At 40.3% G+C, this 25303-nt stretch overlaps 1 protein-coding gene and 2 long non-coding RNA genes across 6 annotated transcripts in view; 2 read left to right on the top strand and 1 right to left on the bottom strand.

Annotated features, from left to right (window-relative positions):
- Positions 1–25174, bottom strand: arhgef18a (rho/rac guanine nucleotide exchange factor (GEF) 18a). 2 transcript variants are annotated; one of them, XM_085439183.1, is made up of 20 exons: positions 25014–25174; positions 15486–15620; positions 15226–15324; positions 14724–14864; positions 14052–14302; positions 12210–12335; positions 11360–11477; positions 10955–11206; positions 9452–9528; positions 9147–9328; positions 7629–7684; positions 4168–4347; positions 3838–3954; positions 3335–3441; positions 3189–3239; positions 3035–3082; positions 2500–2958; positions 1984–2275; positions 1216–1320; positions 1–264 (listed from the first exon to the last, which is right to left on the bottom strand). In XM_085439183.1, exons 3-20 carry the CDS (start codon positions 15299–15301, stop codon positions 116–118), a joined length of 2787 nt encoding a protein of 928 aa, XP_085295309.1. In that variant the 5' UTR covers positions 15302–15324; positions 15486–15620; positions 25014–25174; the 3' UTR covers positions 1–115. The 2 variants fall into 2 exon arrangements, with proteins under 2 accessions (XP_085295309.1, XP_085295308.1); XM_085439182.1 differs by having other exon boundaries at positions 15226–15321.
- Positions 4231–12320, top strand: LOC146687442 (uncharacterized). The gene is made up of 3 exons (XR_014916403.1): positions 4231–4803; positions 10843–11272; positions 11376–12320. It is a non-coding gene; the product is annotated as an uncharacterized LOC146687442 (long non-coding RNA).
- The window catches only part of LOC146687440 (uncharacterized), a 38714-nt gene continuing 37690 nt past the window's right edge, over positions 24280–25303 (top strand). For all 3 annotated transcript variants that reach the window (XR_014916406.1, XR_014916405.1, XR_014916404.1), the window contains exon 1: positions 24280–24707. This is a non-coding gene — a long non-coding RNA (uncharacterized LOC146687440). The remainder of the gene's footprint in view (positions 24708–25303) is intronic.

Raw genomic sequence — 25303 nt, 5'->3', positions numbered from 1 at the left:
CACACACACACACACACACACACACACACACACACACACACACACACACACACACACGGTCATCCTGAAGCTCCGTCTATAATTCCAGACTCGCCCGATGGTCTGAAGTTTAGGGTTAAAGAAAGATTTCCTTCTCTTTTTTCTGTTTGGCAATGTCCTTGGGGAAAGGAGGTGGAGCTGGTGGAGTAGTGTCGCTGCTCCTCCGTCTGTTGAGGTTCTGAGGCGTCTTCACGTTCTGGACAAATGCTGGAGGACTGAAAGTATCTGAAGGAAGAAAGAAGACAAATCCAGCACTCCAGGGAAATAAAAGCTCAAATTCAGTGGTGTTTATCACTGAGGCGGCAGTTTGTACAGGTGTAGCAGTGCAACCCACTGCAATGACCACATTTCTAATTTTATGTCCCTCCTGTTTATGAGACATGAGAGCAGGATCTCATTATTAGGACCTCAGTCACGTCCGTTCTGTGCCACCAAACTGAAAAGGTACAAACTCTCCACAAGAGGGTGCTGCTCAGTCATTCGTGAACTAAGGATGAACACTACAAATACGATCACGGGCGTTGCCACTCGTTGCTTTTACTCTGGATCCATTTCTGTATAAATGCAAGGTGGCCCACATCATATTGCAGGTAAACTGCTGTCCTGCAGGAACTACATCACTATTTGTGGAGGAAGTTTTGCGCTTTTGGCTGGACTCTGAATACAACTACTTAATGTGATGTGGATGGCTGATTCTTCACAGTTATTCGCATCACAACCAGATTACAGAAGTTACAGGAGTAACTGCCAAACTGAGCACACACACAAAATGAACATGTCTCCTGTCTTATTGCAATTTTACTGCCGTGTTAACACAAAAAAAAAGTTGCTTGGAAGATGGCAACTGACTGCTAGCGGTCGTAGACCTGGTCTCAGTCACATTTCAAAGGCAACGAGTTCACAAGTTCCGTGCACACAGTCACAATAATTCTAGTTAAAAAAATACTGACAAGTGAAATACTGAAGAGTCAAATCTGCTCCCTCCATCCAGTCTTTTAAATCTAAACTTAAAACTTGTTTATACTCTCTGGGATTCGAGTCTGATTTGCTCATTGTGTCTCCTGCAGCTTTTCCCAGCCATGACTGTGCACGTTTAGCACATACTGAGATCTATTTTACTTATTTCTTAGCCAACCAAGTAAAAACATTTTTTTTTACATTTTTCTCCGGTCGTACCTGTATTTATGATCCTTTGAGGACTGGTTTTTCTCTGGAACCTCAGACTTCCTCCTTCTTTCACCGTCACCTGGATGGGCGCCACCTCGCTCAGGTCTATAGAGGCTGGAATTAGAAACACAGTGAGAAATGGTTTCAGTTCACAGCCATGTGGTGTAACAGCTGGCTTCAGATTAAGTGTTGATGTTAGAAGATTTTCTACATTATACATTATAACCAAATCTCTGTAATACAATATAATCAAGTAGGCCTTATATTCTAACCAAGTATGCCTTATATTTTGTGTGTTCATATATTTTCACATAACCAAGCCTATTGTTGAAGAATTACCTAATCAAGTCTATTGTTAAAGGAAAACTGATGCATTCCTTACCTAAGTGTCTGAGATGTTTGACAGCATGATATAATGATGCATTCTTTTCCATAATGTCTGTGATGTCAGATAAAGCATGATATACTTCTATATTTTTATCCCAGTGTGTGAAAGATCAGATAAGCTGATTTAATGTTTAACCTCTTCCCTGACTGTTAAAAAGAGGAAGTACTATGTAACCCATTTTTGCCTTATAAATAAAGCAAGCGAGCCTGTGCTCGGAGTGTGTGTCTTCTCAGAGAGACATTCACCCGTGCGCACGTTTTCTAATTACACTCTGAGTCGGTCTGCAGTTGTCTCATTTCTCTTACTTGTGTTTTGAACAAATGTCTACCCCTGACAGTTGATAAATATTTTTCAAACTTCAGGTTTTAAACGTTAACCTATTTCCTGACCTGCGCTCTGGGCCCTCTTGTGGGTTTTCTTCTTGGAGACTTTGTCCTTCTCCTTGGCCAGTTTTGTGGGGATCTTCTGCTGCACGGGTACAGGTTTGAGCGCCTGGTTGGTGGTGCTGACCAGGTTGGGGAGCAGACTGGGTTTGGCCGGGTGTATGCAGATGCTCTCCCTGCGCGGTGGAACTTTTGGGGGGATTTCCAGAGAATCGAACGGTTTTGTGTAGAGTTGTAGCGTTGAGGTCAGAGTGCCTCCGTTCACTGTGCTTCCCCTGAATGACGAGTACATCAAACACTTCGGAGGGAAAAAAAAAAAAAAAAAAAAAAAAATACGCAATTTAAATTTTCTTTCACATTTGAATTTGCCTTGGTGTAATGTTTCCTCACTAGATCGTACTTGGAGATTGTATTTCCTTTTGTTTAGCTCAGTGGACACAAAAAAATGGCCACATGAATACACAATCACACCGTTAATGGTGATAAATGTTGCATTCATCTAATTCCAATCCCATTCCTCACCTGTGTGGGATCGTCGTAGCTTGGCATGAACTTCTTCTTAAATTTATCTAAGCGCTCCTTGTCTTGTTCCAGCCGCTCCTTTTCTTTTTCCAGTGATCTTGTGGTCTCCCTCAGTCTCTCCAGGTTCTGCTGGTATTCTTTTTTCAGCACGTCGAGTTCGGTCTTCTCCTCGCTGAGCTTCTCCTCAAACTTCCTGCACTCCTCCTCCTTCTGCTTCAGCTGAGCCTCCTGAACCTCCATCTGGCGCCTGAGCCGCTCCTTCTCCTTCTCCCAGTGCTGCTGCTCCTCTCGAAGCTGCGCCTGCTGCTTGCTCAAGCTGTTGAGTTCCTCCCTCTGCTTTTCCAAGCTGCGCTGCTTCTCGTACTCATACAAAGCGTTGCTGAAGGTAGCAGCCCGCTGGTTCTGTGACTGGAAAGCGTGCTGCAGCGCGTTCTGGCTGTCCTGTTGAGCAACGATTGCCTGCACGATGGAAAGTTTAATTTAGCCGGCTGATACCAAATAGAGAAACATCCGAATTTAAGATAAGCTGCTTTACTTTTAAGCTATAGAGCATCTGCCCGAGCATTATCACCCTGTCATAAACCTGTAAAGAGAAAAAAAAAGAGGGGGGGCAAAAAAGTAACATTTATTCATGAATAAAACAGAGGAAACGATTGCAGTAACTAAGACGATAGATATGAGATTTTGACCTCAGCCTCGGTTAAATGTAGCAGCGAGGCATCGTGGGGTTCTTCATCAGCCTGGAAGTAAAAAAAGAAAAAGCACAAATGGTGTAAATGTTCATGTTTCACCACAGGATGGACGTCAGGTTCTCACATCGTCTCACATCACTCACAGACTGTTCTGGGCCTTCGGAGGAGTGGCGCTGCTGCAGCTGGTCACTAAAGCTGTGGCTCATAGTCGGGGGACTGAAATTTTCAAGGTCATCAGCTTCTTCGCCATCTGAGAAAAACAAATCCTCTCATCATTCATATTCGATGTCACTGCAGGTTTTGGATGTCTTTGTTTTTAGCAGATCATGGGTAGTGGTTGTGGTACGTTTGAAAGAAGCGTATTGCCGATCTTTGGATGTGAGACCAGTTGTGTCATGCTCACATCAGCTCTAATCGGTACAATCAAAAACTATGTAGCAGGGAGCCGACAGATTAAAGAGGGCACCACACACTTCCACCGATACCTCCATCAGGTAACTGAGAAAATTACAAGGCAGCTTTCCATTCACTGATGTCACCACAAGTTAAACATGTCACAGCTTTGATTCTGCATTAGCTGTGTTACTTTAGTATACATGTGTCCTATAAGAGCCACACACAAAGCAGGACAGCACATCAGTCTTACATTTCCAAGTGCTAGCTGCAGATTTACTATCTGCCACTCCTCCCCGTGCGTTACTCTCATCCACGGGAGCGTTTGTGTTGCTTGTCTTCAAGGCAAGCAGGTTCTGCAGGATTTCCACTGACAAAAGAAAAAGAAACAATTCTTTAATCTCTTCCTTAAAAGATAAGATCACTGCTGACTCATGATTCAACAGTGTGAGACGTGAATTTCACTTTTCCTTCAGCATACGTCTTCTACCTTAAAAACGCGGCTGTTTTCCAGCAACATCACACAAAACAACCGGAAACTACAACAAAACCGAGTCCACCTCCATCTCAGTCGCTCCCTCACCTTCGTCGATGGCTGTGTTCAACAGCATCTCCCGCTGCTGGAGGTCGTTGGCGCTTCCTACGAGATGCAGTCCATCACAGGGGGTTTCCTGTCCAGTCACACGTTTATAGAGAGCAGCAAAGAGCTGCTGCTTCTCTGTCAGACTTTCCTTTATGCGGTCGTCCCTCTCCTTAAGATGAACTAAAGAGCAGCAGAACACAACAAAAGCACTTTTTTTGCGCCATGAAAATAAATAAATAAATCAGTGGAAATCTTTTATTCAGAGAAAAATAGACTTAGCACCAGCGATGGGAATAACGGCGTTACTAGTAACGGCGTTACTTTTTTCCAGTAACGAGTAATCCAATTACTATTCCTATCGTTACAACGCCGTTACAGTTACTAACAAGAAAACGCGGTCCGTTACTATTTTTCAACAAACAGACGGTTGAAGCTGTGTTCAGCTTACGGCATCTTATATCAGTTGCACGGAAGTATCTGCCTACGTAAGTAATCTGGACGCTACAGCTTTAAGCAGCTGCGCGCGCTCCCGCGGACGGTAATCACGATCACTGTCTAGCACAACACCTGGAGCTAAGGGGGCAAAACGATCGCATGAGTGCTGGTGTTTGACTGAGGAAGAATAAAGTATTCGTGGTAAGCCAATCACATGACCACTTAAAGACAAAGCAACAAGGTGATAGATACCAGTTTTTAAATTGTGTTGATAGGCCACGTAAAACCAGAGTCATGATAAACAATATATACGCGGCGTTTTTTCCTCAATAGTTTCGTCACGCTAGCAAGCACTCTCTGCTTATGACCAAAAAAACCCCCAAAAAACCCACAGGGGAAGTTTCAGGAGTGAGAGAGCGAGAGCAGAAAAAGAGAGCGAGTTTTGAGATGTGAGAGATTTGTGACGTTTAGCTTGTTTGGAGTGTGTAGTTAATGTGTTGTCTTGTGTAGTTAGTGTGTAGTGTTGTGGATAGTTTTGTGTTGTGTGTCAGAACAATGAGGCGACTGCTGTCTCCAGGTAGAAACAGGAGTGATACTCCTGCTGCTGTCAGACCTGCAGGTATCAGGCTGTGATGTTCTCCTTTATAGTGGACAGAAATAATTTTTTTGGAGTGGCACAAATAATTTGTGTGTGTGTGTGTGTGTGTGTCTTATTGAATGCAGAACAGCTGATTGTTCTGTAAATAGTTTAATAATAAATAATAATAATACATTTTATTTAAAAACAGCGCCTTTCAAAGCACCCAAGGACACTGTACAACAGATAAAAACACAGAAACTGGAAATATACACAATAATAAGAATAACAGATAAAAGTTAGAGCATACAGAGGTTTAAACATAAGCAATTTTAAACAGATGAGTTTTGAGGGTGGACTTAAAAAGAGGGAATGAACTAATATTTCTGAGGTCAGGAACTAAAAGCCCTGCCCCCCCATTGTAATCAGACGAGCGGAAGGAACAGAGAGAGAAAGAGAAGATGAAGATCTGAGGCACCGGGATGGGAAGTTCATCTGTACTAAAATCGGAGAGGTATGGTGGAGAGAGAGAATGAATAGCCTTAAATGTATAGAGGATTATTTTAAAATGGATGCGAAATTTAACCGGGAGCCAGTGAAGCTGCTTCAGGATTGGGGAGATGTGGTGGGTAGAGGAAGTTCTAGTAATAATACGGGCAGCAGAGTTCTGGACACGTTGGAGCTTGTTAATAGATTTTTGTGTAAGGCCAAATAATAGTGAGTTACAGTAGTCAATTCGAGAGATAACAAGATTATGGACGAGAATGGCAGTGGCATGAGGAGTGAGGAAAGGGCGGAGGCGATTGATATTACGGAGTTGGAAATATGCTGCACGTGTGACATTATTGATATGTGAATTAAAGGATAATGTGCTATCAAGAATGACACCCAAGCTTTTCACAGAGGGAGAGATAGGGACCAGTGAGTTATTGATGGTGAGAGAGAAATTGTTAATTCTGGATAGCAGTCGTTTAGTGCCGACCAGGAGAAGTTCTGATTTATTGCTGTTGAGTTTAAGGAAGTTGGAGGAGAACCAGGAATTGAGTTCAGCTAAGCAGAGGATAAGGGAGGATGGAGGAAGAGTAGAATCGGGTTTGGTAGAGAGGTAAAGCTGGGTGTCATCGGCATAGCAGTGGAACTGAATATTATATTTACGAAAAATATGTCCGAGTGGAAGAAGGTAAATGATGAAAAGAAGGGGCCCGAGGACAGATCCCTGGGGCACCCCAGTAGATAGAGGAGAAGGCTGAGAAGTGAAGGATTTTAATTGAATGAACTGAGTGCGGTCAGACAGGTATGATTTAAACCAGGCTAGTGGAGTATGAGAGAGACCAATAGAAGCTAATCTGCTAAGAAGAATGGGATGAGAGATGGTGTCAAAGGCTGCACTCAGATCAAGGAGAATAAGGATGGAGAGGAGACCAGAATCAGCTGCCATAAGAAGGTCGTTTGTTATTTTTATAAGAGCAGTTTCGGTGCTATGCAGAGGACGGAAGCCAGACTGGAACTGTTCGTAAAGGTTATTATCAGTTAGGTGTAGATGGACTTGTGAAGCAACTATTTTTTCAAGAATTTTTGAGAGGAATGGTAGATTGGAGATAAATGAAATGGTTATTTAAAAAATCGAGGTAAAAGGTAAATGGATGCAAATAACTTTATTTGCAAAACTTTAACTTTAAAATTGACAATTTATATTTGCATTTAAAGTTATGAAATGATTCATTAAACATGTTTGTGGTTGTTACAGTAAAAAAAAAATATAACTTTTTCTACTCCGATTTTATGTTTGTCTGATTTTAGATCAATTGTGTTAATACAGTATGTCAAAATGAAAACATAACTGTAAATTCAGACACGTGAGGTTGTGCTGAAAACAATGATACCAAACACGGCAAAGTAAATCGATTTTAAAGGTGAAATGTAGAGGAAACATCAAAAGTAGTTAAAAATGGTCAATTATACCCAGAGGGTTAAACGTTTTTTTTTTCTTTTTTCTTTTTAAAGTAACGCAATAGTTACTTTTCAAGTAATTAATTACTTTTAGAATATTGTAACTCAGTTACTTTTTTGAAGAAGTAACTTGCCCAACACTGCTTAGCACACAGTGACTCTCGCTTTGTACACCTAACATTATAACAAGAAGAGAAAGGAAGAAGGTCGTTTTCCACACTCTTTGATCTTCCGGCTGGGACAGGTTGAAAATGCATTTAAAAAAAAAAAAAAAATCTTAAGTAAAGGTGGGTGAGCACAAACCCAAAATCAGTTAAAAACTGGCAAATCTCCAAAACAATTTCCAAAAATGCAATTTTTAAATCTTTTAAATCCCTTTCCTTTATGAAGATGTATGCAGTAAAATCAGGTAAAGTTTCCCTCAAATTAATTACTGCAAAAATGTCACACCGGAGGATTTGCCGAGCACAAAAGTGGCCGATGTTCTCGGCCGGCTTACCTTGAAACCTTTGCAGAGTAGTGATCATTTCATTGTACTGCACCTCTTGCTGATGACTGAAAAACACAGACAACCTACTCAGTATCCACTTTTATGTATCATTTTTAATTAGAATTTATACATTTTTATTTGTACAGGGACGAGAATATGACGTGAAACGTGCCACTTTAACACATGCACAAGTGTCAATAAGAAATAATCTGTAAAATAAATATAAACACTAAGAAATAAATGGGTATGATCTCACAAAGACAACAAAAGCTGGCTGTTGGCTGCTTTAATGCTTTAACGTTCAAGTCTTTAGTAAAGAGACATCACACTTTGATCAGGGAGATGTTAACCAATGGCCAGATTTAAAAACAATTTAAATAATTGACTTGTTTTTAATTTAATAGGAAGGCTTTCACTCACCATGATTTAAGAAAAGGAATTTGTTTTATTTAGAAATAAAATGCATCAAATAAAATCCATCTATACCTTATCCTGGTCAGGGTCAGTCTAAACAGAGATCAACTTCTCCCTGGAGAAACTGGAGATTTCTTCCTGTTAGGGTTTCTTTTCTTCCCACAGCCGCCAAGAGCCATCTCAAAGGGGATTGTGTGATTGTTGGGGTGTTCTGTGTATTACTGTAGGGTATTTACGCTATAAAGCGCCTTTAGGTGACAGTTGTAATTTGGAGCTATATATAAATAAAAGTGAATTAAACTGAATCACTGTCTCCAGCAATGATTCCATCCTGATCTCCTGGAAGGACCCGCCCAAAACATCTCCCTTAGGAGGCTATTTAATCAGTGATGTTACCAAATTCTGAATGAAATGTAACATTTATACTGACTAACTTGCTAACTGGAAGGAAGCCAGAAAGGATCGATGGGTGGAGCCAAGGGTGAATCCCCAAGGACACATGGTCTAATGCTTTTATTTTTCAGGGCTGTGTCCACTTAATACTATACTATACAACTTTATAGCACTTAATAATGCTATGCTTTTTATTAATAAGGCACTGCAAATTATTTAATCCCAACACTAATCATTAGCCAATGAGCTTCCCCTGGATAAGCTTCCCTGTGTGACTCCAATAACCAAAGTAGAATTGATCTTTAATTGAACACATTGATACTGAGCCTGCAACAACTTTTCTAAATCTTCATTCTAATATTTAGAGGTGACTCGAGCAAAACTCAGTCCCAGAGACTAAATTTGGTTACACATTTACACATGGTGACATATGTTGAATGCGACACATGTGAACAGAAGCAAACAGAGAACGCAACGGTGCATTCGCAGGCAGATGATAAAATCAAAATTTATAATAAATGTTTTTGCTGTACATTTGATGATGCAAACTTTAGTTCAGACTGGTCCACCCATCAAGGAGGACCTGGGGTACATAGAGAACTATTGATACTACACTATGGTCATTTTAGTGAGATGACCTCATACCAAAGACTGCACTGGCTTCCTTTTTCCAGAAACTACGTCCGATTTGAACGTTTTTCCTAGAAGCACTCGGCTTACCGTTCCAACGCTTCTCGTATGATGGCCTCCCACGTGATGCGCTCCTCTCGAGAGCCCATGCGGATCTCATACATCTCCGGCAAGCCGACGGTGCGTGCACAAATGAGGAAAATAGCCTTCTCCTCCATGGCCACTTCTCTGACTATCAGTCTTTCAAGGGAGATGACTGGAGGTTTGTTATCCTGCACGAGGCGCAATCATAAACACTGATCTTATTATTAAATGCAGTGAAACCTTTTATGTATAAATGATACAGTAAATGGTGTGTAAACGGTGTCAGCCGTTAACGTTTGAGAAGAACTCACAACAGCAGCAAATACGAACTTCTGGTCTTTCTCTTGTAAGAGGAGCAGCACATCTGACAGCAGCACAGCATGGACGTCTGCAGGGGGAGATTAAAGCTGCTCAGCATCAAAACAACACAAGCACTTAATGCTGTGACTCAACAGGACTGCTCATCATCGCTTAATGACAAAAAAGTAGTTTTGCCGGTTGTCGGATTGTTTCGGATTTTGACAAAATCCGCACTGAGAAGTCAAAGTGGTAATCCACTGAGCACTCAATCCTCAAAGTTTCATTAAAAATCACACCAGAGTACACACACGCTCACCTCAGTTTACCGTCTGACCTCTGCTGATCGCTTCACAGTCACCACTGCATTTTGAAAACAAGGCGGGTCCAAGTTATGTGTAAAGCATAAGTCTAAATATGGACACGAGTGGAAATCTGTGGGAATCTTCATGTGCGTCACACTTGGCTGAGACATGTGACATGCTCTTTGTATTATTACAAATTCTCCCCCCGGCTGAATTTAACTCTGTGGCAATATCTCAAAGGCAACAGCCGCACAAAGCGAATACGACACTAATGGATGTTGCTGTCAGCACGAGGAAGTAAAACTGTTTCACAAAGCAGGACACACTCTGAACTGTAAGCAGCAGGCTTTAAAGTCTCTATTATGCTCAGAGCAGCTTTGCATGACTCACAGTTCAAAACAATCCTCTTATATTGAGCATTTACGTTCGTTTTTTTTTGGGTTTGTTTTATTTTGCTGCTCTCAATGGCTCAAGGCCTTGTAAAAACCTACACAGGTTCCGTCTTAAGCACGTTGAGTTTACATATAATTAAATGTGCTTAAGACAGAACACAGATAAAACAGCCATTACTAGATCAAAGTGTTTGATTGTGACACCTTTTGACTGTTTGAGTTTAAGTTTGATCTTTGATATATTACATGCATGTGTGTTTTATTTAACATATGCCCCTGCGTTTAAATTTTCATGCGCTTCTGTGCATTTGGTTTTGTTCATTCATTTAAATACCATCAACTTGCTGAGGACTGCAGTTGAAAATGAATCTGTGTGGCTAAATCTTATTTATATATACATAAACACGAATATCATGCTGAACCAAGAGAAGCGGAAAGAATAAAAATGAGGAAAAAAGCCAAAAGCTCAGGTTTCAGGCTTGTTTAACATGAGACCTGCTGGTTTGTGATCTCATTACAAGCTCAGCAGCTCGGCTCGAAGATCAAAATGTCTTAATAAACTATTGTCTCTCTGCACAGTCTACAAAATATAAAACAGAAATTTATAACATATAAATGTATAACTAAGAAAAATAAAAATGAAGAATTTATCACAACAAATCAACATTGAAAACTAACATTTTCATTGAGAACTTTTATCCTTTTCAGGTCGGGACTCAGGAAAACTGACCGGACCGTCAGTCACTGTTTACTTTGGATATTTAGTAAAACGCAGACATACACAGACGCACGTCCACAGTCATTAGAGCTCGTCACACACCTTTCTGTTTACCAGATGACTTCCAGGTGACCGCGCCTTCATGCACCAGCTTCCTGTTGCCCTGAATCAGATCCTCCCTGCGGATGACCTCGCCTCCGTTCAGCCGCCCCACAGATTTTGGATCCAGACGATAACCGATCTCTCTCACACGAGCGGCTTTCTCATAGTCTTTGACCTGAGCGTTCACCTGGGCGATGGTGTTTTTGATGCACTCCAAGGCTTTGCTGAGAGACCTGTGGTCGTCTGTGTCGGCTGTAAGAGCGAGAAATAAACGATCCAACCACATTTATTTCTTTTTAAAACCCTGCAGCCAGCAAGGTGAGCAGATTTCACTAATTTCAGCTTGTAGACATGTTGCTTAGTTAAACACTGAAAGTCTCGTTAAGGTGGCTGTTGAGATTTTACCGTCGATGTTTTGTAGGAGTCGCTCCACCAGCACGGGATACTTTGTGATGCGCTGAGTCACCAACAGTAAGCAGTCGGAGATTCCCAACCTCCGCACCAGAGGCAGCTGACCTATTTTCTTATTTATAAAAAAAATAAAATAAAAACAAAGAAGTTTCATACATTTTAGATACTTGATCAAATTTGTTACTGTATTTGCTTGTTCAAGAGATTACATTAGAGTACCAGATGTGTGACTGCCATTTAAAGAGAAAGTCTCAAACACTGTTTGACAGTAGACAGCAAGACAGAGAAAGTGATACACACAACATGTTGAAGAATAAGAAAAAACATGCCGCTTTGTGTGGTTACAAAGAAATACACTGGTCAAAAACGCTGAAAATACATCAGATGTCAATGAGAAAAATAAATAAATAAATAATCGTACTGGATATCTATGCCGCATCGTTTGATAGGAATGAAAATGATCAACCTGCAGAGGGGCTGAATTCAAAGACAGCCTGAAAAAGCAAAGTTCCATTGCAGTACCTGAAAACTCGTACTTAGTAATTTGTATTAGAGAACGCAGCTGACACAATGGTTCCTGTGACCTGATACTGTAAACACTTGATCTAAATTTAAGATAAGATAAGATAAGATAAGATAACCTTTATTAGTCCCACACGTGGGAAATTTGTTTTGTCACAGCAGGAAGTGGACAGTGCAAAAGTTATGAGGCAAAAATTAGAATACAATAAGAATAAACAAGGATAAACAAAGGATAAACAAAGCGGACCTGCTCTTGTTCTTCAGCTAAAATTTGAAGGAAATCATTTCGACTTGATGCGAACAGCGAGTGTGGATTTCTTACTCTGTCGAGGGCCTGCAGCCGCTTGTTGTTCTGGATCAGATCTTTGTAGATGCGGTCGGCTTCTAAGTGATGGCCGCAAAACATCCCGTAATAAGCCACCATCTGATCTCCTTTTGAACCTGAAAACTGAAATAATTCAGGGGGGGGAAAAAAAAAAAAAAAAAAAAAAAAAGGGATATGAAGGCGTTAATACTAACAATGATGTGCTGAATTCACGCAACAACATTTTCCTGGTGTGTGGATGCTGGAAATAAGAGATTTTTTTTTTTTAAAAAGGACATTGATATATGCTGATGTGCTGACTTGCGTTAAGATTTCACAGATCTGTGAGTTTACCTAGAAAACAACAACAGGTGTAGGCGTTTTAATAAACATGAACCCTCTGTGTTAGCATCGAGTTACACTGGAAAAAGTTTTCCATACACTGTGTCAGAAGCAGAGGTTAGAGAACGAAGACTAACATTTCTACTTGTGTGAAAAATGAATATGAAACAGAAAAATTCAGATCCGAGCTTTCCTTCTTGCTTCCCAGCTGACCAATGACTGTAAAAATCATCAGAGGTGTCTGGATTTGCCCAACAACAAATTCAGCTCACAGAGGGATGCACTTAGACGGGCTCTACAGGTTAAGGCCAGTGAGCTCAAGGTCAGTGAGCTCCCAGCCTGGCTCCAGGGACAGCAGGTCTACCTGCTCTCACCTCCGGCTCACCTTTGGGTATTGACCTAAAGAATAAGACTGAGTAATATGAGCAGCAGAACTGAGCTTCCTCTAAATGACACCTCATTTAAAGACAGGGTGAGGAGCTCTGTCATTTGGGAGAAGAGCAGCTAGTCCTCCACACTGATGACAGCCAGTTGAGATCAGGCATATAAGAAGATTACTTATCCCACATGAGCATTTGAGCATTTTTGACCCACTCCCAAACTACTTTGAGGGCCTATAACAGTGTGGCACTGTGTGGATTCTCATTTCTCACTCAGGAAATGTGTTGATAAATGGGGAGCATGAAAAAAAAGTGTGTGTGGGAATATGACGTCAGTGGCATTGCATCGTTCCTGCACGTATTTACTGCTCTTTGTTTGTGGGTCTGTGCCTTCAGTTTTGTCTTGAGTCACTGAAAAACTGCCCTGTTGGGTTGAGGTCAGACTCATTTGACTCATTTGCGCACTGAAGAATATCTTATTTCTTTGCCTTAAGAAAATATTGGGTGAACATCCATTCAGTTTTGCAGAATCGGGCTAAATCTGGGCAGAGTGAAGAGCCCTGCGCGCTTCACAATTCATCCTGCTGCTTCTGTCATCTGTCCAAAAATAAAAAAATCTATTTCAGAACTGTGCACGCTCTCGTTAAAGTAAAAGTCTAATCTGGCCTTCCTGTTCTTGTGGTTTTTACCTTGTTATAATCCCTTTTTACCTCCATTCATGAAGCCTTCTCTTGTTTGTAGACCTTGATAATCACTCCTACTGTGACTATCAAGGTCTGTCTGTGGTTGTTAGGGCCTTTTTCAGTAGCTGAGCTGGTCAGTGCATTCCTTTTTCAAGAATGAACCAGACTGTTGGTTTAGCCACTCCTCTGATAGGCTTATTTTTGGAATTGGAATTTCAATCAGGAAAAGTGATCCTTCAGGATGTTGAACAACCTGTTTATTCTCCAATTTCAGGACCTTTTTCCCCCATTTGGACCTCTAATGGCTTCCAGATTCCTGAAAGTATTTTGTGGAAGCTGACCTTAACGCATCACTTTGCGTTGTGTTACCATAAAAACTCTTAAAGCATTTTACCCTCAGGATGAGTAAATAATAAACATGTAAGCAGATACGGCGCACTGCTTTCCCAGCTTACCTGAGAGATGAGGACATCTGTTATCTGTGATATTTGGTAGTTAATCGGGTTTCCTTCCTCCTGACTCTGGTTTCGGCACATTTTGAGGCATTTGAGGAAGTGCTCGTGGATGACGAGTAGGGATTCGATGCCCGGGAAGAGCCTCTTCAGCCGACCCTCTTCTATCAGCTGGGACTGCCTCAGCTCGTGCATGAAGACCCCGAGAAGGATTTTTAAGGTGTGCACGAGGTGCACCTCGGTCTTGATCAATTCTAGGAAGTACATGAAGAGAAAAACTCTTGATAAAATATTCTTCTTTCTCAGCACCAACCACTGTGACTCTAAATGTTTCCCCAATGCAGCGTAAAAGACAGGGTCAGCAGGTCAAAGCAGCGTTCAAAGGCAGACAAGAGAATTACTAATGTCATCGTACTTATTATCACAGCAGAAGTGTGTCTCAGCAAAAGGTCCTATGAGGTAAAGAGAGAATCCACCACCGCTGTTGTAATCATAATTATAGGCATTAGAAAGAGCTCTCAATTCAATGGGTGATTGACATAAGATTCTGACATGCTGACAAACACAGGAATTTATGCGCGGATATATTTTGACAGGTTATAGAAAAATACCCATAAAGAGCAAAACAGCATTCAACATTTAGGCCTCAACTTGATTCAGTATAGCTCAGCGTACCATAGATGATGTCTTGTCTTTTTATTTCCTCTTTGCTCAGGTTCTTTAGGTAGTTCTGATCCACAGTCAGACTCCAGGAGTCTGCCTCCAAATTCTGGGCATCGGCTTCAAGCTCGAGTTGCAGCAGGGTATAATGGGAGTCTGGATGACACACACACACACACACACACGTTACATGAAACAAGGCTTGTGCTTTGTGGTCATATGAGTGCGTGTCAGTGATTCACTGCTGGTTACACAGGTTTTTTTGAATCTGCTTTTAATAACTTTTCTTTATATAGCAACAGATTTAGGTCTTTTCCTTATTTATATACAACTGCATACAAAAATATTAAAAGTGAGTAAAACTAAGCAGCACTGGACTGTGTTAAATATATTTATGGACAAGAACAACAAAGACTATAAAAAGGTATTTTCACCCAGGAAGTTTCCACCATTATTTTCCGACTGTGACAGAAGTGAGGAGCTGTGAGCAGCTCCAGGTCGTGCTTGACCGACTGACCTTCGAGGTTGATGGGATCAGTCAAGTCCTCACTGGAGAGCTTCAACCGATCTCTCCAGCTATCGGTCTCCTCCATCTGTGCTAATTTGTCAATTTCTACTGAGTGAAAAGAAAGAAAAAACCCCCATAAAGGAACAACGTCACAAAGAATAACACAAACATCACACAACTTGGAATGTGTGGTTAGGTTTGAGTTTCTTCACTAGAAAACAGCCTATTTATTGTATCAGGAGTAAAACTAAACCTGGGGACGTACACACCTGGGGCTTGTGTTGCTGTAAGAAGAGAGGGGTTGATTTTGGTGTTTTTGGGTGGGGTGGGGGGCAGTCATGCGTGGACCGAGGAAGTTGGCTGAAAGGCCATTGTGGGCTGGGGGAGAAATACTCTCCCCAGGGCTGTGTGAGAGAGCAAAAAACAGTCTGTGAGAAACATGAGCAGAAAGATGAGGACTGCTAACAGACTAAAGTGTCAGGTGGTTAAAACACTGAATCTCTAGCAAATTTGCTACATCGCAAATGTCCCCCTGCTGCTGCTTCGTCACTAGCGGATTGCTGCTGCTGTTACCCACAACTTGTTTGGAAGACTTCATTCCTGTCTGCAAACAGTCGCCAACTACTCTCTGAGCTGCCTCAAAGTAGAAGTGTGCAACTGAAGGCAAACATTCTTCATTTACTCCATTCACTCTATTCTTCATTGCAGATAACCCAATGGAAGGAGGCTTTCGATGTAGTGGTAATTCTCGGCCAGTAATTTCAAATAAAGTAAAATATAACTTTATTATTCGGCTCTGAAATCTCTCTGTCCTCAGACAGTTACACAAAAAGACTTCCTACCAAAGAAAAAGAACAATATTGGCAGACAAGTGGTTACAAAACTAATCTAGTCTTGTGTAGAGGGAACTGGTTTAGCAAACTGTGACAACACAGCTCAAGTCAGACCAGCTTTCAGGCTAACTAAAAGAAGAAAAAATTATGCAAGACAAGTGGAGCTGCACAAGTGATGTCATTTATTCAATTAACACAGGTACAGCAGCTGCTTGCACAAACACAGATCAACATTTCCTTTTATTCTTTGAAGGGTCATTTCGCTCAGCATTTTCCTCCTGACTCAGAGATCTGCATCTCTGCAGGGAGATGACTACGGACACATCCTTTTACACTCAGCTTTTCCTCGTCCCTCAAATGACTTTTTATCATATTCTTTTCTGTGACCCCGAGTGACTCATCTGCTTCTAACACTTCTGCCTCGCTTGTTTTCCAACTTAAGCGTGTCACCGTTTCCCTGAGACAAGGGGCGGGGGAAGGGAGGGGGGTGCAACAGAGAAAAGACACTTAAATTAGTGCACAGAAACAAAAGGAGGAAAAAAAGTATATGGGGGCCTGCTGGCTGGCAGTGTGCGCATGCTAATGGGTGCTTAAGTGTCAGCGACAACAATCTACTGGTCTTTGCACACACCTACATGTGTTTAATCAGCAGCAGCAAAGCCTGCTGGAGGTCTGACAAAAGAATGAACAACGCAATGAAGAAAATGATGATGGGAGTAAACGTCAAAAACAGTCACAACTTTAGCAGCAAAGATCTGTATTTTACTGGTTTCCCACCACACCCAAGCTCAAAGCTTCATCATTTCACCCCACAGTTTAAGGAGGAAAGGCAGCAGCTGTTCAAAGCCAGACACACCTAAAGCACACACACACACGTTACTATGACACAACTCATAAACACACATAGCTCTCGCCTGCAAACTTATGTCTTTTTTTTTTTTTGGTAAAACAAGAAGAAATCTAAACTTATACTTGCAGCACACTCTTCAAAGAAGCAGTTTCGGAGCCTCAACATTATTCTTTTGGCTGCCATCATGTTATTTATTTGTAGAACCAGAAGTGATCTTTAGGATACAGAGCTACAGCATGAGCCAAGCAAGTTAGAAGTTAAAGGCGGTGTACCTACCTATTTACTTTGACTGTCTCTAACATTTTATATATCAGGAGATAAGTATATTTAACAAAAATAATCTGGAAATACAATCTAGGATGAACTACAAAATGGGGCATATTGCACTTAATTCACAAAAAGTCAAAATACAGAAGCATTGTGTGGAAAAACTCAGTAACCCGTTACTGCTTCCACAGAAATTAAGAGTGCGAGACGTAGGTCTGCTAATAAAAAGCAACTCATTGATAATAAGCAGGTGTTAGCACCTCTAAAAAGATGTTTTTGCTAGCAATCTTAAAGAACCAATTGCTGCTGCCCATCAATCTGGGAAAGGCTATAAGGACATTTCCAAACAATCGAACTGCATCTTTCTGTACTGCAAAAGATTATTCACATGTAATAATGTGAATAATAATAATAATAATAATAATCTTAAGGTCAGACAGTGCAATGCTCAGAGAAACTGCAAAAAAAATCCAAGAGCTCTCTCTCAGACTCTGGAAGTCTCAGTTAGCATGTTAAATGTTAAAGTTCATAAAAGTTCATGACAGAGTAATTGAAAAAAAAAGACTGAATACACTTGGCTTGTTTGTCAGGTATGCCAAGAGAGTGAGTGCACAGCTGAGGTTTGCAAAACTGCATCTGAACAGATGTCCTTTGGACAGCAGAGATGTTTGGCTGTAAAAAAACAAAAAACCAAACACAGCACATCAGTAGAGAGCTGAGGATTTGGGCACCTTGCAGTCACTGAGTGCACCATGATGTATACCAAAGTATTTTAGCGTCAAAGAGTGAGCCTGACTGAAAGTGGGTCATGAATGACTGACAGAGTCAGTCACACTGATTCTTAGGTTTTATTTTCAGAATCCAGAGCTCAACCTTATTGAAATGCTGTGGTGGAACTTTAAGAGAGCTGTGCATAAACGAATGTCTGCAAACCTCAATGAACTGAAGCAACATTATAAAGAGGAGTGGGCCAAAATTCCTCTGCAGCGATGTGAGAGGCTGATACCATTACTTCAGGTTACTGCTGCTGAAGGTGGCTCTACCAGCAACTGAATCACACACTGCATCTGCATGTTTGTTTATTTTTTGATTAATAAATTGGATGTACATAAGATGTAATCAGTTGTTGTTCATCTGAAGTTGTATTTACTCAATTTACTCAAGACCAGATAAGGGCGAGATATCTTTTATGATGTCCACATAAATCAAAACGGTTACAAAATAAACCGAAGTGAGAATACAAAGACAGCATCATGCCTTACTGTATCATGTTACAGCACTTTCTTTAAAAACCAGCTTTTAAGCTGCATGGCATATGGTTATCCATGTAGTGGCTGTATCATTCAACAGCTCGTTGAAGACAGAAGCCACACCTCAAATGATTCACCCACATGGGGCGGAGAGGGAGCAGAGCAGCGTGAAATACAGGTCGTTCTCTGCAAGGAAATAAAAACAAAAAACAAGACTGGCAAGTCTGCCGAGTATTCTGCAGAGGACAGAGACGGGAAAATACTGGTGAATGACGTGTTTGAAGAGTAGCTTTACTCAGACTTACAGCAGCATAGCAACAGGAGGACTTCTCCTGGCAAGACAGCCCCAGCAAGGCCACCCACAGCTCAGAGCCAGAAGAGGCCACAAATCCAGTGATCCATTTGCTCTTGGCCCTCATAAAACCCAAACAACGTACATTTCACACATAACTACAGTAGAAAATATGATCAGAGAGAGAAATACTGCAGTGCTTGCTCTCTTGTGCAGCCTTGACACACAGTTTACTTATTGACTAGAAACAGGGTGTTTTTAACTCCACTGCAGTGTGCTGTAATCGCATGCCAATGTGTTTCTGTCAGTATGAAGAGGTGAATCTGACCTTTACTGAGTCCTCAATGTGAGGCTGGAGCAAGAGCATGTGTCTGCATCGTGGAGTTAGAGTCCCGGATAACCCAGAGCACGGCTAAACCTTTAAATGTTACACCAACCTCAAGGCCTTCAGCTCCATTTGTGGTCTGAATTTATAAGATTACAGACGTTTACTGTATTTTCTCACCATTTCAAGCTGCTATTGGTTCACCTGAATTCATTAAAGTGTGTGAGACTAATTAATAAACCTTAGAAACCTTAAAGTATATTATGTGCAATTTTTAATACTTAAATATACTGTAAAACAATATAAAAAAACAGTAGACCGATTATGCTGCTTTAACGCCTTTCCAACACTCATCTGCAGCTCCCTTAAATGTCAACAAAAGGCCCTTTTAGCCGCTCCATTATTTTCTATAACAGATGGATTACTATAATTGATTGAATAGACTTTACTCCGGGTGCCCTTCCTTCACTAAATCTCGAGCCTGTAGTGGGACCTGTAGTACAAATGACTGGTGGGCAATACAGCCGCTAATCATCCCATCATATTTCAAGAAAATCTGTGATAAAGATAAGATTGACGATATAGAAACAAAAATACTCAACATTATCAGTGCTCACAGCATTTATAAGTGTAAGTAAATGAAAGGCCTTTTCTATTCTTCAATGAGCTACTGTCATTGATGACTCACCTAATACCAAATTTTAGGTGTGAACCTACTGAAATAGCAGCAGCATTACAATGCAACAGTAGGTCAATTCAATTTGACCTTCAATTCATGTGCGGAGGAAACCAGGCAGTGCTCGTCACCTGGTCTATGCCATCTCTACAGTGAAGCATGGTGGTGGCAGCATCATGTTGGGGGGGATGTTTTTCAAAAGAAAGATTTATGTAGCAATATACAGAGACGTCCTTGACGAAAACCTGTTCATCTTCCAACAGTATATAAAACAGTCTCCGCAACTCTGAAAGTCTATGTGGCCAACAGCAGACAACATTATGCCCATATCGTGGCCTAAACCAATCATGAAGGTGCTGCTTAGAGTAGCTGAACACGCCGCTGAAGCATCGCAGCACTGACTCCGTGCTGCTGCTGTTCGATCGATTTGTGTGTCACGCGCATCTCTGCATAGATGCGCAGAAAGGGGAAATAACGTAGAGAATTCCCAAGATAATCCAATAGTGCACGGCGACACCTGCACATTCCACCAATGTGCTAATGTTCCGCCAAAAAAAATCCTAGGTTGGTACGACCAGCCGCAACTCTGAATGTCTCTGTGTGGTCAACAACAGACACACATTATGCCCATATCTTGGTCTAAACCAATCAGAGATAATCAAGGGCAGAACCTCTCAGATGCCCATGCCCAAGGTAAGATGTTCAGATACTGAGATGTTCAGTTCGAAGCCTTTGAGGCACTTTTAATTTTGACTTTCTTTTTATTTTATACATCTTGAGATATTTTGAGTTTAAATTTCAGCTCAGTGAAACACTTTAAGCACAAGAACTTTTTCAGTACCGTATTTTTCGGACTATAAGGCGCACTTAAAAATCCTTTCATTTCCTCAAAAGTGTACCTTATTGTTGGAGCATTACAGCTAGCGGACCTAAGAAAAAAAAGTTAGGCGCACCAGTAAGGAGTGGCTTCAGGACCACTCTAAATACCCCCGGGTCGCCCAGCCAGAACCCAAACTTGACCCAGACTGAACATCTCTGGAGAGATCTGAAAATGGACCTTTAGAGGTTCTGCCAAAAAGAATGGGAAAAACTTCACAAAAAAACTTGTAGCATCCCACTCAAAAAGACTTGATGCTGTAATTCAATAAAATATTGAGCAAAGGTCCATTTAATTTATTCCATTTTGGAATACGGCTGTAAACACGACAAAATGTGCTGCTTGATGTCACACAATAAGATTGAAAAAATATTCGCTTCCTTGGATTATTATTTTATTTTATCTTTTAAACCAGCTGCTTAAAGCCCTGCTTTTCCAACATGTAAGCGCATCATCCACTGTTTGCACTTCCTGTCATTATGAAGTGCAGCTAGCTGAATGCAGCTTGTAATGCTCAGCAGATTCATTTGTTTACATTTAGGCCACACATCACCAGCTGATAGTATCGCCTCCTTTGTAGCCTCGGTGTACGGTGTGTTTTTGCCCAACAAGTTTGTTGTTTCCAGTCTTCATCAGGAGTGGATTTCTTACATACTTTGCAAAATTCTGTGCTTTATCGGAAATTGCTGAAGTAGCTCCCTTTTTAGATACTAAAACGTCATCGCAGGGCAACACACAACTCTTGCTATCAGACACGCCTGAGCTTTTTTCATTGTTGTGCAATACTGTAAATTTAGGCAGTTATCTGATACAATGGCTAGTACTGCCTATACCAATACTTATATCTTATAAAGTCAGCTTATGTAGGCGAGAGCAGTGTGTCATGATTTATGAGATGAATCATCAGTTTGCAAATTTTGAAAACATTTTCATGACAACTAAATCAGTTTTTTACTTTCCACAATTTGAGGTATATATTTTCATTAAATAATAATAATAATAATAATAATAATAATAATAATAATGATAATTTGTTAACACAATTCAGTGGACTACATACTAAAGGTAGAGGATAGAAACAAAGTATTGATCTTATCGTGCCGATATTAATTTGATAATATCAATATTTGGCTCTATCTACCTACCTACAGTGCATACTGGGATATATAAACACATGATGATGTGAGCTTTATATCACGTAAAGATGTATTAATGATACGGTACAAAGCCCTTAACCCTTTAGAGCCGATCGGAGCGGGAACGCTCTGTTATGCGTAACTATTTTTAAATCCCAGTAGCACTGCAACCACGTAAGCTAGCGCAAAAATTTTTTTTGCATATGAAACCGGAGGAGTTGTACTTACATCTGATGCCATCAGCTTGTCCTCGGTCACGGTTTCCTTCCACATAAAGCTTTGCAAAAACTGCATAAAAAGCGCTTGCAGGAACAAAAACATAATATTCCAGAAACACGCTTTACCGATCTGATCAGCTGTTCAAAACACTTCCTACGTTGGAATAGACGTCAGCGCGAACTTTTGCATTTCCGCCATTACCTGCCCGAAACCGGAAGTGACGTCATTTTCGCGGAAATGTAGTCTTTTTTGCGATCAGGGCCTCAGGGCCTATACTGGTCTTTTTAAAAGTTATCTTTGACTTTATGACTTTCTGTGTCGTTTCTGGGATGCTTAGGACTCATATTGCACTGCTGGAAATAGTTTATTTTGATGCATATGCTGCTTTTTTGCAAATTTGCAGTATAATATTTATTTTCATTTTTCCTGCAGTGTATAAAAATTGGTGTATTTCAAAAATAAAACTATGAAGACACTCAAAATAAATTTCCTGTGGTGGGAAACTATTTTGTGCAACTTTTTTGTATTTACAGTTTTGAGGGATAAGACTCTTAAATTTCTCTAACTACAAATATATGTTAAAAAATCAAAAACGATTTTCAATTTTTTTGTAGTTTATTGCACTTTTTTGCAATTTATGTAATTACTATGCACTTAATGAATACATATTATTAAAATCTGGGCTATAATGGTTGTATTGATGTATAGCAACTTGAAATGCTCCCAAAAATGGCTCCACAGCATGTAAAAATATAATATAAGCTCTGGCGGACTTGGTTCTATGGTAGGTCTTAAAGGGTTAAAAAGCACGTTAACATACCCAGGATATTTTTTCTTCTGATTCAACCATGAAAAGTGCTTTACAAACCCAAACATGGCCGCTAACAGCTGCATTTTTCAGTTTGAGTGCAGCTAGCCAAACAATACAGAGTGAAAGTGGACAGTATATCTTTGGTTATTTAACATAAAACTCATTGTTGCAGCCAGGTGCAGATCAAAAATGGTCTTATTGTCCTTATTTTCCTCTGAGTTACCGATTCTGTCACTAGTTAGCCAACATAAACTAAGTCTATTAGTCACAACCAACCACATGACGTAGTTCAATATTGACAGAAATGGCGATAAACATGTTTTTAAAACTTAAACTTTAAGTATTTATTTCTTAAATCCAGCTTCACAGTGTTACATCTATGTCAGTGTTCAAGAGCAGGGCTCCATGATCTAAATTTGCCTTTATATGATTAATGTTTCACGTCCTCTTTAAAACCTAAATAAATAATAATCACATCCTGCCAGACATCCATCCGGTTGTCAAGTGATGACGTATGAACCCTGCTTCCAGGCCCAAACTACTCTGTTTTTATTAAGGCTGTTGTGTTTTTAACATATTTTAATGCTTTGTATCTTGTTCTACTTAATCTGAACAAGCCCTTAAAAAGTCAGTGATTACTGTCTGCCTCTCTGGGCTTTTAATACCACTAATTATCTGCAGCACGTAACTACAGCCCAGTCCTTCAAATTCTCAAATCTTCACTTTTAAAACCAGCAAAAATTGTCTTCAGCTCTAAGCTTTATGTACACAAAAACTTTGAAAGATTAACCTTTCAGTGAACTTAAACTTGCGGGTAAATTTGTGACTTCTATCATTTAATCCAATTTCAAATGCTTCAATTTTACTCAGATAATAAACTTAATATGCCACTTCTATAATTTTCCTGCTACACCTGAACTCTTTCAGATCTTAATATGATCTAAATATGGCCACTTCTGGCTTCAAAACCCCCAAAATGGTAGCCAATAAAACGCTAGACCTGAGGCTGCGAATACCAAAACAAATGGTGTAATGACGTTGCAATGGCTGCTTCCATCTTTCGTATACAGTCTATACTTCCAACTAGAACTGTTAAGCTTTGTTAAGCAGATTTAGATTTTTCCTTTTCTGATTATGTTTGGTTTGTCTAAAATTCTTAGTTCAAACTTACATCTAAAGTTTTAATGGTTTCAGACCTGCATAAACACGTCTATCAGAAATATTTTTCAGAGGCATTATTTAAAAACCACACATACATTGTTTTTATTTTTACTGTTACAAGTTATATGCTTACATATACAACTAGCTTCTTAATGCTCTGTATTTTTTTGTTTTCTTTTTTTAAATCAGCCAAGGTTTAAAAACTTTTATGACTAGCCTACATTTCAGCGGACACCAAGATTTATCAGCAATTGTAATTTAGCTGACACTTGAGGTTTTTCAGTTGTATATGATTAAATTTATGGATTTCAGATACATTTCTTATTAAAATTTACTTATTTTTATTTTATGTTATTTTGGTCGACACGTCCTAATTTTAATATATGTGCAGCTGGCAGAGCTCTACGTATCACTCCGCCAAAGGAAAAACGTTCCATTCCTGTGCGTTTTATTGGTTCGACGTTGTATATGAATATCACTCCGCGTATGGAATAACCCTATTTTTGTACGTTTTTAACGGTTATGGATTAATGTCACTGCGTAGCTAGTGACTAGACACCCCAAAAGGAAAGTTCAGAGAATACTCTTAATTTCATAGGATAGTTACACATGATAATTATAAACTCTCGAACTAAACTCCGACTACATTCTAATGTGAATGTGAGGTATGACAAGGTAACTTTAATTCAGTGCGTATGTTATTGAAGAACCTGTCATAGTGAATCTGCTTTCACCGAAAGGAACAGAAACAGGTGTAAAGCCAGGAGAGTCGAGAGAGAAGGGAGCGCCAACAGGTGACTGAACACGTATCCCAACCTTGTTTATAAAGTTTATGACTCCTGTTTTTCCCACTACTTGGCATACGGAGCTGAAGTTATGCTAATTTAGCGACCAAATTCAAGACAGTCAAGTCGAGTCAGTTTTCCTGCTCACGTCTTCTTAAAACTGTCTGCGTTCGCGACGCAGCGTTGCGTTTTACGGGGTTAGTAAGCTAATTTAGCTTGCTAACGCAATCCCTTCATGCTTGTTAACTACTTCTATCCACTTGATGCTCATATGCTAAACAATAATAGTTAACTCCGAGAACGGTTTCATCTTACCTGCTATTGAAATGAAGCCGAAAGAACGAGAAGACAGGTTTTCTGTTATTTCCAGGTAAAGGTAAGCGAGATCAATCTTATCTGTCAGCAGCGCCCGCTAAAAACAACAAACAGAGAGGATGTCTCCGAAGGAACAAGTGCACAAATAAGAAGGAAAAAAATGGAGCTGATGAGGGAGGGAGGGAGGGAGTGTTTTAAAACAAATCCCAGCCTCTTTTGTGTAAACCCTCCTTCCTCCTCTAAGCATTGTGGGAATGTGCTGCTTCAGTAATACCTGATCTTCATACAGC

The sequence above is a fragment of the Copadichromis virginalis genome, linkage group LG18, assembly GCF_057382275.1.
Source record: "Copadichromis virginalis isolate Kocher_CV1m ecotype Utaka linkage group LG18, C_Virginalis_male_GT1.1, whole genome shotgun sequence".
Taxonomy (NCBI): domain Eukaryota; kingdom Metazoa; phylum Chordata; class Actinopteri; order Cichliformes; family Cichlidae; genus Copadichromis; species Copadichromis virginalis.
This window is presented reverse-complemented; position numbering and strand designations above follow the sequence as displayed.